This window comes from Cavia porcellus, unplaced genomic scaffold (genome assembly GCF_034190915.1).
Source record: "Cavia porcellus strain 051 isolate PalLab524CR breed Dunkin Hartley unplaced genomic scaffold, mCavPor4.1 scaffold_28, whole genome shotgun sequence".
Lineage (NCBI taxonomy): Eukaryota > Metazoa > Chordata > Mammalia > Rodentia > Caviidae > Cavia > Cavia porcellus.
The window spans coordinates 45,486,892-45,499,121 of NW_026947511.1; the positions used below are offsets into that span (position 1 = coordinate 45,486,892).

The 12,230-nt window shown below is 54.6% G+C and overlaps 1 protein-coding gene across 3 annotated transcripts; it reads right to left on the reverse strand.

The window, feature by feature from the left end:
* Positions 1 to 468: 468 nt before the first annotated feature.
* On the reverse strand, positions 469 to 11,893 carry Lhfpl5 (LHFPL tetraspan subfamily member 5). Of its 3 annotated transcripts, none has more exons than XM_003473689.5 (4): positions 11,324 to 11,871; positions 7,361 to 7,597; positions 5,344 to 5,370; positions 469 to 2,040 (listed from the first exon to the last, which is right to left on the reverse strand). In XM_003473689.5, exons 1-3 carry the CDS (start codon positions 11,733 to 11,735, stop codon positions 5,360 to 5,362), a joined length of 660 nt encoding a protein of 219 aa, XP_003473737.2. In that variant the 5' UTR covers positions 11,736 to 11,871; the 3' UTR covers positions 469 to 2,040; positions 5,344 to 5,359. The 3 variants fall into 3 exon arrangements, with proteins under 3 accessions (XP_003473737.2, XP_063095064.1, XP_023422453.1); XM_063238994.1 differs by lacking the exon at positions 469 to 2,040 and adding an exon at positions 3,044 to 4,861 and having other exon boundaries at positions 11,324 to 11,874; XM_023566685.2 differs by lacking the exons at positions 469 to 2,040; positions 5,344 to 5,370 and adding an exon at positions 5,631 to 6,815 and having other exon boundaries at positions 11,324 to 11,893.
* Positions 11,894 to 12,230: the final 337 nt, after the last annotated feature.

Here is a 12,230-nt window from a genome sequence, read left to right on the forward strand (position 1 = left end):
CTGGCGTCCCTCAGTGCCAAAAGCCATGCAGACCACCACTGAGTTCAGGGTCAGCTCCGCAGTGATTAGAGCCGTGTAAGAAACCGGGAATCGGAGCTGCTTAGCTGAGCCCTGCTGGAAGTCCTCACCCCCAGGAACGGGATGAGTGTGTTGAGCCCCCGAGTTCTGTGGAGGTTGGTCAGCACTTGGTAACTAACACAGAGCAGTAAGACAACAGGGCGTCCTGGGTTTTTTTCCTTTGAGTTTGCACTTGAGGTGGGAATGAAGGATGCTTTTGAACCTGGCTTCTCGGCATAGTAGCACACGCCTGTGATCTCAGCACTTGAGGAAGCTGAGGCAGGAGAATTGCCATGAGTTCAAGGTCAGGCTGGGCTGCAGAGCAAAACCCTGTCTCAAACCAAAAAAATCTAAAGGTAAAGCCCCCTGAAAAGGCACTGACACCTGAACCAAAACTATTGTCAGGTTGAGTTTCATGTTTTAAAATTTTTTTTATTTAAAGAGAATAAAACAGTAAAGTGTACAAGTAATACAGAATTTAAAAAAAAAAACTAAGAAATCACTAGTTAATAGATTACATATTGTCATCTTTTAGAGAGTTTCATTTTCTTAAAGCAAAAAGTGATACCCTGGGCCTTGTGACTCCTTCCCCTGCAGCGGCAGCTGGTTCAGCGGCTTCTGTTTTGGTGGAATTCGCTTTTCTGGCAAGAGTCATGTGGGCAGGAAGCAGAGGCACTGTCACTTCCCAGAAGCGTCTGTGACCTGTCATGGTTGCCATGTCGGAGAAGGAATTTGGGTCTCCCAGACATTCATTAGATGGCTAGGAAGGTCAGGACGCTGCAGAATGTGTCATTGTTTCTCAAGCTTGCACGAAAGAATTGCTTGTGAGTTACAATTTTTCAGCAAAAGAAAATACAAATAGGACTGGTAAGGCAGCTGCTAGGGACAGAGTGGCAAGTTCCACCGTAGTAGTTCTGACGCTGTTTCCCTGGGACAGCACCAGGCCCACCTGAAGGGACAGAGAACAGCAGGAGTGGCCGGCAAGGTGCATTCGATGCGCGACAGCCAGGGACAAGGTTCCCCACGGCACTTGGTGACGCAGCAGAGGACTCACTGGAGTCCTGCCCCGCCCGTGAGCCACTAGCTCACCCAGTAGTTTTTACTGATTGCCTGTAAATGGACACAGGCCAGATGAGGTTCCTCGGGCCGGGCGCTGCCAAAATCAACAAAACCCTGCGTGCGCACCGCCCCAGGTTGGGGTGAGCTAACAGACGCCGGCAGGAGCGCCCCCTAGCGTGCCCAGGCCAAGGTGCGTGCCAGGAGCCGAGGCCTGCTGCCTTCCGGCCGGCCGCACAGGCTGGACTCTGACGAACAGGTGGCCGAACCTGCAGCCGGTCTGGTGGGTTAGGATGGGCACCAGGGTGAGCCGTGATTTGACTTGTTCCCGGGGCCGGGGTCTCACGTTAGTCTCAGGTTTGCGTTGTTCGTACCCGGGTCGTGTGCTGGGTCGGGCACGGGCTGGGATGCATGCAGGGCCTCACCTGCGCTTGCCCAGCGCTCCAGCACTGAGCTATGCCGAGCCCCCGGGGTTCAGAGCCTGCGTTTACCTCCTCTTTATTAGGCTTCTGGGGGTGCTAAGGGATTCACGTTCTGGTGATCTCCCCTAGTCCACTCTGAGCAGCAGTTAGAAGGGGGGGCAACAAACGACGCCCTAAACCTCAGCCTGAAACGCGCTTCCCTCCGTGTCTTCACTGCTTCTGAGCAGTGGGTGTTTGGGCCTGCGTCTCCAGATGAGTGCACCCATCAGCGGCGCTCCAGAGGTCACGGGCTGGGCCCCGCGGGGTGCAGGAGGAAGAGGTCCCCGGGGCCAGCGCCCCCCCGCTGCTGAGTCTGAGCTGCTCTGACCCGAGCCCGCGGGCTTCCCAGGACCTGCGCGCCAGTCCTAGGGAGAAAGGTTCTGGGTGCCGGGACGAGAAAGCTGCATGGAAAGACTATTTCTGAAGAACTGGAGCCCTTGGGTTCCTTTCTCCGGGGACAGGTGCTCTGTGAGGTGAGAAAACAGAAGATTTGCAGCATCATACAACCTGCCATTTTTAAAAGCCAGTTAAAACAAAGATTTGCTGACATTTTAACTTCGGTTCTCCTCAGATGCCGCGTGTCCCCCTTTGTGTATCAGTACATAGTCACGATCCCTGTGTTCTTCTCAAAGTGGGGTGCAGCAGAGATACAGTTCCCCTTTACTCAGAGATGGCGCTTGGAAATGCAGGAGCCACAGCAAAACGCTGTTATCCACCCTGGCAGCCCTGATGTCCAGTAACCACCGCCTGGCTGGCTCAGAAAACAGTGGTGTCGCGTGCTGCGGGATCCGTGGCTTCAGAGAGCTTTAATAATGACTAGAGCATGCAAAGTGAAGCAAAGCTGTCCAGACACCCCAAGGTGCTCTGATGCAGTGCTTTGCCCCCCGAGTGTGCTCCATGTCCGGGCAGCAGCTGATCAGAAGCCAGGCTTTACAAAGACCCCCAGACTGCACACTGAAGTTCAAGAATCATCTTCTAATGGAGGGGAGCACTATTTGTAATTATTTAGAACTTGGTACTTTGCAGAATACAAGTAGCTGAAATGGAGGTTATCCTCCCTACCCACACAAAGCCTCACCTAGCCTGCCGTCAAGTGACTCTTAAGAGCTGGGCTGGCTGGCTGGCTGCCTTTTATACTCCTTAATGTTAAGCCACAAAAGTGTGAAAGCTAAAGACAATAAATATGCTCTGCTTCCTTCTTAAATCACGTATTAAAACTACTTAACTCATTTTCCTTTTTTGCTTCAGCTATGAAGACGCTAAATTTACCCGGGCATGGTGGCTCACGCCTATAATCCCAGCACTCAGGAGGCTGAGGCAGGAGGATCATTGTAAGTTGAAGACCAGCCTGGGCTACAAAGTGAGCTCAAGGCCAGCCTGAACTGCACAGTGAGACCCTGTCTCAAAAAGACAAAAAAAAAAAAAAAAAAAAGAAAGAAAGAAAAAGGCTAAATTTAACACTCAGTACAGTAATTCTACTTATTTTTTATTAGGTTGCCTAGTATACCTCTTACAAATCACTTAAAATTCTGTCTGAAATTGAGCCTGTATGATAGAGTAATTTTAAAAATAATCTGTTCTTAATGCCCAGTGTATAAGTGCCTGGTGAATGATCACATAGGCCCATTTTCCTTGAATCAAAACCAAGGCCAGAAGTGTTTCCAAGGGTGTGCTGTGAGTTCTGCGCACCGCCTTCCCTCTTCCGGGGAGTGGGGAGTCAGGAGTCGGATGGGACAGCACCCCTGTCCGAGAGGCAGGGTGCTCACAGCGACGCCCTCACTCCCTGCACCTCCTGAGGTCAGACTGGGTGTTTCCTCTCCCTCCTGCCTAGTTCTGACCGGCAGCTGGGATGTGAATCCCTCCGTACTTTTCCCTAGTGGCCTGGCCCCTTCAGCCAAGGTTGCTAAGCAACCACAGTAGGGAACACTGTCCTCCGTACTGGCGGGAGACATTGCTGTAACTTTTTGCAGCTTTCAGTTTGTCTGTTAACAATACAAACTAAATATCCAAGCTACTCTAATTGTTGCATTAAGAGTATGAATATGCTCGGTATATAACGCGAGAAAGACCATAAATATTGCTGTCTGTTTAGGCCAACTTTTGTTGCCAAATGAGTTTGCGCAAATTTTAAAAACTTTAGTTTGTGGAAGTCTTTGGGTTTCAGATTGCACAAATCAACAAACACACACACACACACACACACACACACACACATCTCACACAGTCCCAAAGGTGTTTTCCACTGTAATCCCAAAACGTGACCTGACTGTACATACAGACACATCGCCTGCCCTCCCAAATGCGTGTCCCTTGTCAGTGTGGCCGCCTGTAGCCCTGGTGTTCCCGCTGTCTCGGCTACCCACGTTCAAACCTCTCCTCTCCTTCCTTTCTCCCTGGGTTTCAGGTCTTGCTTCCAGGCCTTCGCTTCCCGTTCCTTCTGACATCTCACTGCCCACCTGGATTCCAAACGCTGCTTCTGTCCTCCTCTGCCTCCCGCTGCAGCCCATCCGGCACTGCTGGACAGGTCTGACCTCTGCCTCTTTCAACACATGCGTCCCTCCTTGCAAAGTAACCAGCGATCCCCTCGGCCTGTAGGATGAAGGCTGAACTCCCTGTGATTGGAAGCCCTCTGAATATAGGCTCTCACCTTCTGCTCCCCGTGGAGCCCCTCCCTCTCCCACCAGATCAGCATTCGCCCTTATTTTCTGGGGTGCACTGCACCCCATGCACTCCTCCTCCTGAGGGCTTCTGAATAATCTTTTCTGACCTGGAGTGCTACTCACCCTCCTCTCCAGCCAACCAGACTCGTATACATCCCTCACAGCCTGGCCCAAGGGCTCCTCCATTTCAAATGACTCCCCAGTGCCTTGGGACCAAGCGTAAGCCTTTTGCTTTCCTGGTTTTCTTCCACACTCACTCTGTTGGGCCACACAATGAATTAGATGCGGTCACACCCTACCACAGTCTCTTTTTTGTGCATATTTCTCATTTCCCAAGTAAGACGGCGTAATTCTTGGGGCACAAGAATTACATATTGTGTGTGTGTGTGTGTGTGTGTGTGTGTGTGTGTGTGTGTGTGTGTGGCTAAGAAGCTTGACAGTAGCTGTAATGCTGAACTGAATGAAGAACCACAGCTGCTCAGAAAAAAGATGTAAACATGTAGGTTCAGGAGGGTCCTGCTCTAGGAAGGCCCAGCCGCTGCCTCTCCCATCCTCCTCGTGATCTGTATTCCTTCCTCTTCTTGGATTTGCTGTGTGCAACTTTGGTGGCTCTTTGGTGCTGCAGTCCTTTTTTTTGCCAGACAGTAAATAAACGCAAGAAAAATATAATGATGATAATAATCTGTTCTTATTTGCCAGGCTCCACCAAACAGTGAGCTTCTGAAACTAACTCCCTGCCTGTTTTCAGGTATTTCTTCCCTCCTTGTCCTCTCTCACAGCTCAGAACACCCCTAGGCTGGGTGTGGGGGGCATCGCTATCCCAGCACCCAGGAAATAGGCAGGAGGTTCACCACAAGTTCCAGGCCAGCCAGGTCTACGCAGTCAGTTCAAGACCAGCCTGAACTGCACTGAGACCTTGTCTCAAAGAAACAGAAAGAAAGCAAGCAAAATACACACCTTCCAGCAAAGGCCTTCTGGCCTCCCCGCCCCCAGTGGGCCCCTGACCCCAGTCCCTGTGGAAGCCCCTCCGGCCCAGCCCCAGGATTCCCAGAGGGAGCAGCAAGCCCTGCCCTCTAAGGGCAGGTCTACCCTGCCACAGGGACACTCACCGCCTGGCCAGCTGCTTCAGACTTCCTCTGCAATGAAAGAACACTGTGTTAAGCCAAGCCTTGTCTGCAGAGAGGTCCCCCACACTCCTCCATCTCCAAACAGATCGGTTCCTCTAGCCCTGAAGACAGCCAGCTTGCACAAGCTCAGGCCATTTTCAGCTCCTAACCCCATATTGTGTGACCATCTCCTCATCGGACTATAAACTCCGACTTGGGCCCCTGGGGCATAAAGGGATGGCAAGGAGAACACGGTGTTTGCCACAGATTGCATACATGGGTGACAGAAATACTGCAGAGGGAAATAGTTTATTAGTCAGCTATAACGCATAGGCTTCGTTAGTACTGTGCTAGCAAATCCCTGGCAGTCCAGGCTGCCTTGAGCTCACTCTGTAGCCCAGGCTGGTCCCAACTTGCAATGATCCTCCTTCCTCAGCCTCCCAAGTACAGGCATGTGCCACCTCACCCAGTCAGCAACGTTTTAAAATTTTCATGTTCTTGCACTTCTTGCATTAGATTTGTCCCTAAGTATTTTATGCTTTTTGATGCTACTGTAAATTAAACTTAATTTAATTTTCAGATCATTCATTGCTAGATTCAGATCATTCATTTTAGAGTGTTTTAGTCTTCTATATTGCAACTTTGCTGAGATTGTGTCTCAGCTGTAATAGTTTTTAATGGACTACATAGAATCTTTCATATGTAAGATGGTATCTCTGCAGATAGCTTTGTTATTTTATATTTTCCTGTCCAAACGGATGTTTTAAAGTTTCTTGCCAAACTGTCCTCGCTGTACTGTCCAGTGCAGTGCTCACAAGAAGTGACAAAAGCAGATGTTCTCGTCTTTTTCACAGTGTGCCCTTCAGAGTTCACCTTTGAGGCTTTTTCTGTTTTAGGTTTTTACAAGTGAAGAAGAACCCTACCCCCCCCCACACACACACCCCATTGACACTAAGCTCAGATGAGGAAAGTGAGGCACAGGGGCTGGGGGTTTAGCTCAGCGGCATAAGCGCCTGCCTTGCAAGCAGGCAGTCGTGAGTTCGATCCCTGGTACCGATAAAAAGGAAAAAGATAAAAAAAAAAAAAAAAAAAAGAAAGTGAGGCTCAGAAGTTGCACAAGCCTCGGCGGGGTCACTCAGCTGAGCTTACGCCCCGGGTGTTCTGTCTCCAAGCCCGTACATTCTCTGCCCCCTGAACCCCCAAAGCGTGGGTCAGCAGCTTCACCCTAGCACCAGGCAGCACGGTCTCATCCCACAGGGAGGAAGCGGCAGGGCAGGTTAGGGTCCTCCTTCCACTGGGAGGTCACGAAGGTAAAGGGACAGAGCTGGTCAGGCCAACTTGGCACTGTGATGGAAGAAATACCGGCCTTTACTGAGGCGCTCCATGTGTTCCGAAAGGTTCCACAGCGGCGTCCTCAAAGTTTATACACAGAATGAGGCAGGCATTCCTTCGTATATGGCAAGCTAGGGAGGGAACTAAAATGTGGAGAGAAGAAGAATCTGAAAACAACTGAGGACAAGACGGATGGGTCTGAGAGAGGAAAGGGAAGTGGAGTGTGGTTAGGAAGGAGAGCGCCAAACCACAGGGCCACCTCTCAGAAAGCACAGCAGAGGAGACGCATGTAACTCAGAGTGTCCTGAGCGACACAGCTCTTCCAAGCAAGGAAGAGAGCGGGGGTGAGGATGCTCCCAAACACACGTCCAGACAGCCCGTAGGGAGACCATGCGTGGTCCTCTCTCTACCCGTCCCCTGTCACTGCCCTCTCTACCTACGGAAATCCACTGGCTCTTCGGGCTGCTCTTCGGGCTTGCTCTCACTGTAGACGCTGGGGGACGCTTGTATCACAGGGCTTCTGTCCCCCATTGCATACCTGCCCGCAGCCTTCCACAGGCCTTCATCCCCAGGAGGGATTAGTCTTGGTGTCCCCAGCCCAAGAACCAGCCCAAGCACCTGTCCCCTTAGGTGCTTGGCTGCCCGGGATGCCCAGCAGGACCCCGAGTGCCCCTGGAGGGCACGTCACCTTTTCCGTCGGCCTTGTAGTCATCAGGGAGGAGCTTGTCCTGCCGGTAGCCCAGCACGAAAGCCAGGAAGGAGAGGATGAGGGCGTCACCGATGCTGAGGATGGCCAGCATGAAGGCCCAGCGGATGGTGCAGTGGCCCAGCGTGTACTTGCCCGTCTGCTCCCCACACATGCGCCGCACCTCACTGGAGTCCCAGCCATCTGGGTAGACCAGGCAGCCAATCATTAGGCCTGTGGCTGAGGGGACAAGAGGGGGATGGCGTCAGTGACCCACTGCCTCCCACCTTGACCTGCTCGTGTTCCTTGGGTGAGCCTTGAGCGGCACGGGTACGGCTACTGCCACTGGAAACCCGAGGCTCCCAAAGCACCTCACCAGGGTGGCATCTGCCACTCCTCAGGTGGCCCCGCCAGGCCCCCAGGAGATACCCCCCAAACCTGCCCCCATCTGTTGGTATTTCAGCATCTCGGACACAAGTGTAACGAGGAGGCATCGGGCGCAGCTTCCATCAGCTGCTTTCCGTCTCTACAGTCCCAGCGTGGTGGGGTGTGCGCAGCTCCTGCTTGAGCCGGGGCAGGCTTCCCAGCCCGGCCTGACGCTGTCCCCCGACCTCAGAGTCCCCTGGAACTTTTGCTTTGCATGCTGATGCCAGGTCAGCTGTTTGCTGACTTAGCTGTGTGCCCGCACGGATTCTCAGACTTGCTTCGCCAGTCTCATCTACAGAACAAGGATGGTTCTACCTATCTGTGAGGGCTGCAGTGACCTCAAACAAGTTAAGACTTGAAGGCACCCAGAATAGTACCAGGCACGCATGGACAGAACTAGGCCGCCCCTCTGCATAGCTCCCTGTGCTGCAACTGGGAAGGGCCAGAAATTCCGTTCTCCCTGCTCCCCGACTGCACCTGCTCCCAGGAGGCCACCTCCCCAGGCTTGATGTCACAAAGGTGACATAATCCAAGCTATAACCCTATGCACAACTGGGGTGCAGGCAGGGCTGCGTCCCCTTATCTGACCCCTCTCCCATCCTGGCCCTCTCAGGGCCTCAGAGGCTCTCTAGCCCCAAGGCAGTGCTCTAACCTGCAGCTTTGGGACCCAAAGCTACACTGTCTGGACCCAGCTTGATCTTGTAGGGACGGTCAGTAGACAAAACAAACCTCACGGAACTAAATGGCTTCCCCTGATGTTTATAGACGCTCACTGACGTGGGCCCCCAGAACACAGGTGAGTGCAGCACCATCGTGACCCTGGCCACGGCTCTGGGAAGCAGCCAGAGCAGAACGTCCCTATCTTACTGATTAGAAAACTGAGGTCTCAGCGCAGCCACGTGCCTTTGTCTCTCCTGATTTCGAGTCCATTCGCTCCCCAAAGTGCTGAATGTATTTAGCAGTGCCGTCTCTCCTGCGTGACAGGTGAAGAGGCAGGACACAGCGTGAGGGCAGGGGCCGCCTCCCCCACTGCGACCTGGTAAGCCCTGCGTGGCTGGGCCCTTCCCGGGTTGGGGGACCCCAGCCCTTCTGTGGCTGGCCTGGCCCTTGGCTTCAGGAGCACCCCACACATGATGAGTGCAGGGGTGAGTGCGGGAAGGAGACGGCTTTCGGGTTCCTCCTGCTCCCGCCTGTCCTTCCCTCTCCACAGCACTGTCCTGTGGGTGCTCTGGGAAACAGCCAGCAGCCCCTGTCTTAGAAATGGGCAGCTGTTACTGTGGACATCACAGCCCCCTCAAACAGAGCCAGCCTGGTGTTCTCAGGGCACTGGCCCTTTCTGACCTCCGTTGTTTCATCTGTGAAATCGAGTGACATCTGACTCACAGCAGAAGTGCAAGAGCTGAATGTGCTCATGTGTGGAAAATGCCCCTCGCCACGGCCAGTTAATGTTGACGGTTGCTGTTGTTGCTGGCAGTGGAGTCAGATGGAAGCCACCATGGAGGACACTTCCGGCTCCCCCTCTAGGTTAGGCAGGCTGCATGGGTTCCTCTGGCCAACGAGAGGTGAGCAGGGTGGCTGTGTGCACTTCCAGGCCAGAGCCTTCAACTCCTGGCAGGAGACCCTCCAAGGCCGTCTTTCCCTCCACAGTAACGCCAGCCACTGTCACCGAGCTCTGCTGTCTTGGGCTCAGAAGGCAGAAGAGAAGCCCCGACTGGTCCCCAGGGGGCATGCGCCATAGGCCGAAAGAAATGTGCCAGCCCACTAAGGGCTTGGGAGTTGTCTGATGCCATGGCGTCACCCCCATCCTGCCTGACCCTTCTGTGGCCTCACATCTACCATACAGGGCACTGCGGGGGTGCTGCATCACCCCATTCTCTCAAAGGCCCCATGGAGGGGGGCGCTGTCGTGATGGTCCACAGATGAGGTCCCATGGCTGGAACATTTGTGTTCCCCAAACATGAAGCCCTAACCCCAACATGATGGTATTTAGAAGTGAGTGGAGTGGAGTTACAGTGAGTGGAGTTAGAGCCCTTTTATAAAGGGACCCCAGAGAGCATTCTCGACACACAAAGAAACCAGCAGTCTGCAGCAAGAGGAAGCCTCTCCCTACAACTGAACCACTGCCCTGACCTCAGCCTTCCCGCTGCCAGAACTGTGGGTGGTGAGCCCTGTCCCTTAGCATCCCCTGATCCCCCAGTCCCAGATCACTCGTTAGAGCACCCTGAGTAGACGAAGGTTTACCAAGATGGACAGAAGACAAGAAGACAAGCAACTTGTCCGGCCTGTGTTTCTCAGAGCTGGCATCACACCCAGCCCACACCTGGCCTCCAGAAGCCCAGCAAACATTACCCAGCCATAGACCCACATGCCCCTGCCACCAGCCCTTCCCGCTCCCACTTTGTGAGCAAGGTTAAGCTACCCGGTCTAGGGTTCCCCCAAGGGACATCTCTCCCAGCTGCCGCCTGAGGGGCTCACCCTCCCCTCACCCACACAGAAGAATGGGAACATGACGCCGCCTCTGCCCTCCAGACATCAATGTTTCATGGGCTGCCACGGGCCACTCCGCTATCCGTGTCTCCAGCACGGTGACCCAGATAGGGTAGGGTCTGACTCAGCCAGGTGAGGCCTCCTCCTCCTGTTGCAGGGTTCCAGGGTGGGGGACGGTACCCCACAGTCGATATGGGGATCTGCAAATGGGCGTGTCACCCGCCCCTACTTCTGCACAAACTGCCAAGTCTGCATTCCCCTTCCCCTTCCTCCCCTGCCTACCGAGACTCGCCCAGCCTTTCCTGTAGCAGGTGCAGAGACCACAGCGGGGCCGGAACTGGTGTCACTGGCTGCTTGTGGCTGGGTCCAATGCCCACTCGGATCACAGCCTCCACCTTTCTCCCTCCGAGCTGCCACAACCTGGAGTGGTGGCCTGGGAGGCCTGAGACACCTGGTTTCTTCTACCAGGGCAAGTCACTTCTCTGGGCTATCTCCCAACAGAGTCACTACCCCCAGGGAGAGGATCGAACAGTGCGGGTATTTGATGTCCCTTGTGCCCCACCAATCTTTTTTTTTTTTTTTTTTTTTGTCTTTTTCCTTTTTGTCGGTACCGGAGATCGAACTCACGACTGCCTGCTTGCAAGGCAGGCGCTTATGCCGCTGAGCTAAATCCCCAGCCCCAAATGTTTTTTGTTTTTTAACTTTTTATCGGTACCGGGGATCGAACTCACGACCGCCTGCTTGCAAGGCAGGTGCATATGCCGCTGAGCTAAATCCCCAGCCCTGTGCCCCACCAATCTTAAGAGCTTGAGTTGAGCCGGGAATAACAGTGCTCACTATCCCAGCACTTGGGAGGCTGAGGCAGGAGGATCTTTGTAAGTTCCAGGCCATTCTGGGCCACAAAGTGAGCTCAAGGCCAGCCTGAACTGCATAGCGAGACACTGTCTCAAAACAAACCAACAAACAACGCCCCCTATAAAAAACAAAAAGCGGGAGCCTGACTGGAAGGCCCAGAGCCCCAACAGAGGCCGCGCCGCACCGCGCCCCCCTCACCCGCCGCCAGCTGCATCCACGCGCAGATCTTGTAGACCGTGGCTGTGTTGCACACGAAGAACAGGCTGAAGCAGATGATGGAGCCGATGATGAGGAACATGGCCAGGGCCACGAAGAACATGGCCGTCTTGAAGGCCCTGGAGGGGATGGAGGCGAAGTCCAGGGGGCCGCCCTTGCAGATGAGCTCGGAGGACAGCACGTTGCCCACGCAGTAGGAGAAGAGGCCGAAGTAGCCGGCCTGCGGCGTGCTGAGGCTGTCGCCGATCCAGTAGGGCTGCAGGAACAGGGCCGTGACCAGCACGGAGAAGCAGAGCGTGAGCGTGCCCCACATCACGCCCACGGCGCGCGCGTTGCGCACGTAGTTGGTGTGGTAGATGCGGGCCGCCTCCTGCGCGGGCAGCAGCTTCACCATGGCGGGGCCGGCGGGGCGGCGGGGTGCACGCGGGGAGAAGCCACCGGCCCGCCCGCCCGCCCCGCGCGCGGCTCCGTTTCAGCACCGCGGACAGCGGCCAGCGCCCGGGCCCGCCCCGCCGCGCACCGGATTGGGCCGGATCGGACCGGATCGGATGGCAGCCGATCCGCCTCGCCCCACCCCAACCCTGAGTCCCGCCCTGCACCCCGGAGGTCAGCAGAGCCACCCGCGTGGTGTTCCGGTCCCGGTGATTGGCTCAGCAACTGCTAGCTGCGTGTGTGTGTGTGTGTGTGTGTGTGTGTGTGTGTGTGTGTGTCTGTCTGTCTGTCTGTCTGTCTCTCTGTGTCTGGCTCTCTGTGTGTCTGCGTGTGTGTGTGTGTGTGTGTGTGTGCGCGCGCGCGCGCGTCTGTGTGTGTATCTGTGAGTATGTCTGTCTGCATATATGTGTGTCTGTGTGTCTGCGTGTGTGTAGCTGTCTGTGTCTGCGGGTGTCTG

What these genes read in the sequence shown, in the direction of transcription:
- Lhfpl5 (XM_023566685.2), bottom strand. Translation starts at nt 11,735, where the DNA reads ATGGTGAAGCTGCTGCCCGCGCAGGAGGCGGCCCGCATCTACCACACC. An exon ending in GTGGATGCAGCTGGCGGCGG is followed by an intron (nt 7,598 to 11,323) that starts GTGAGGGGGGCG and finishes TTGTCCCCTCAG; the next exon opens with CCACAGGCCTAATGATTGGC. An exon ending in CTACAAGGCCGACGGAAAAG is followed by an intron (nt 6,816 to 7,360) that starts GTGACGTGCCCT and finishes TCCACATTTTAG; the next exon opens with TTCCCTCCCTAGCTTGCCAT.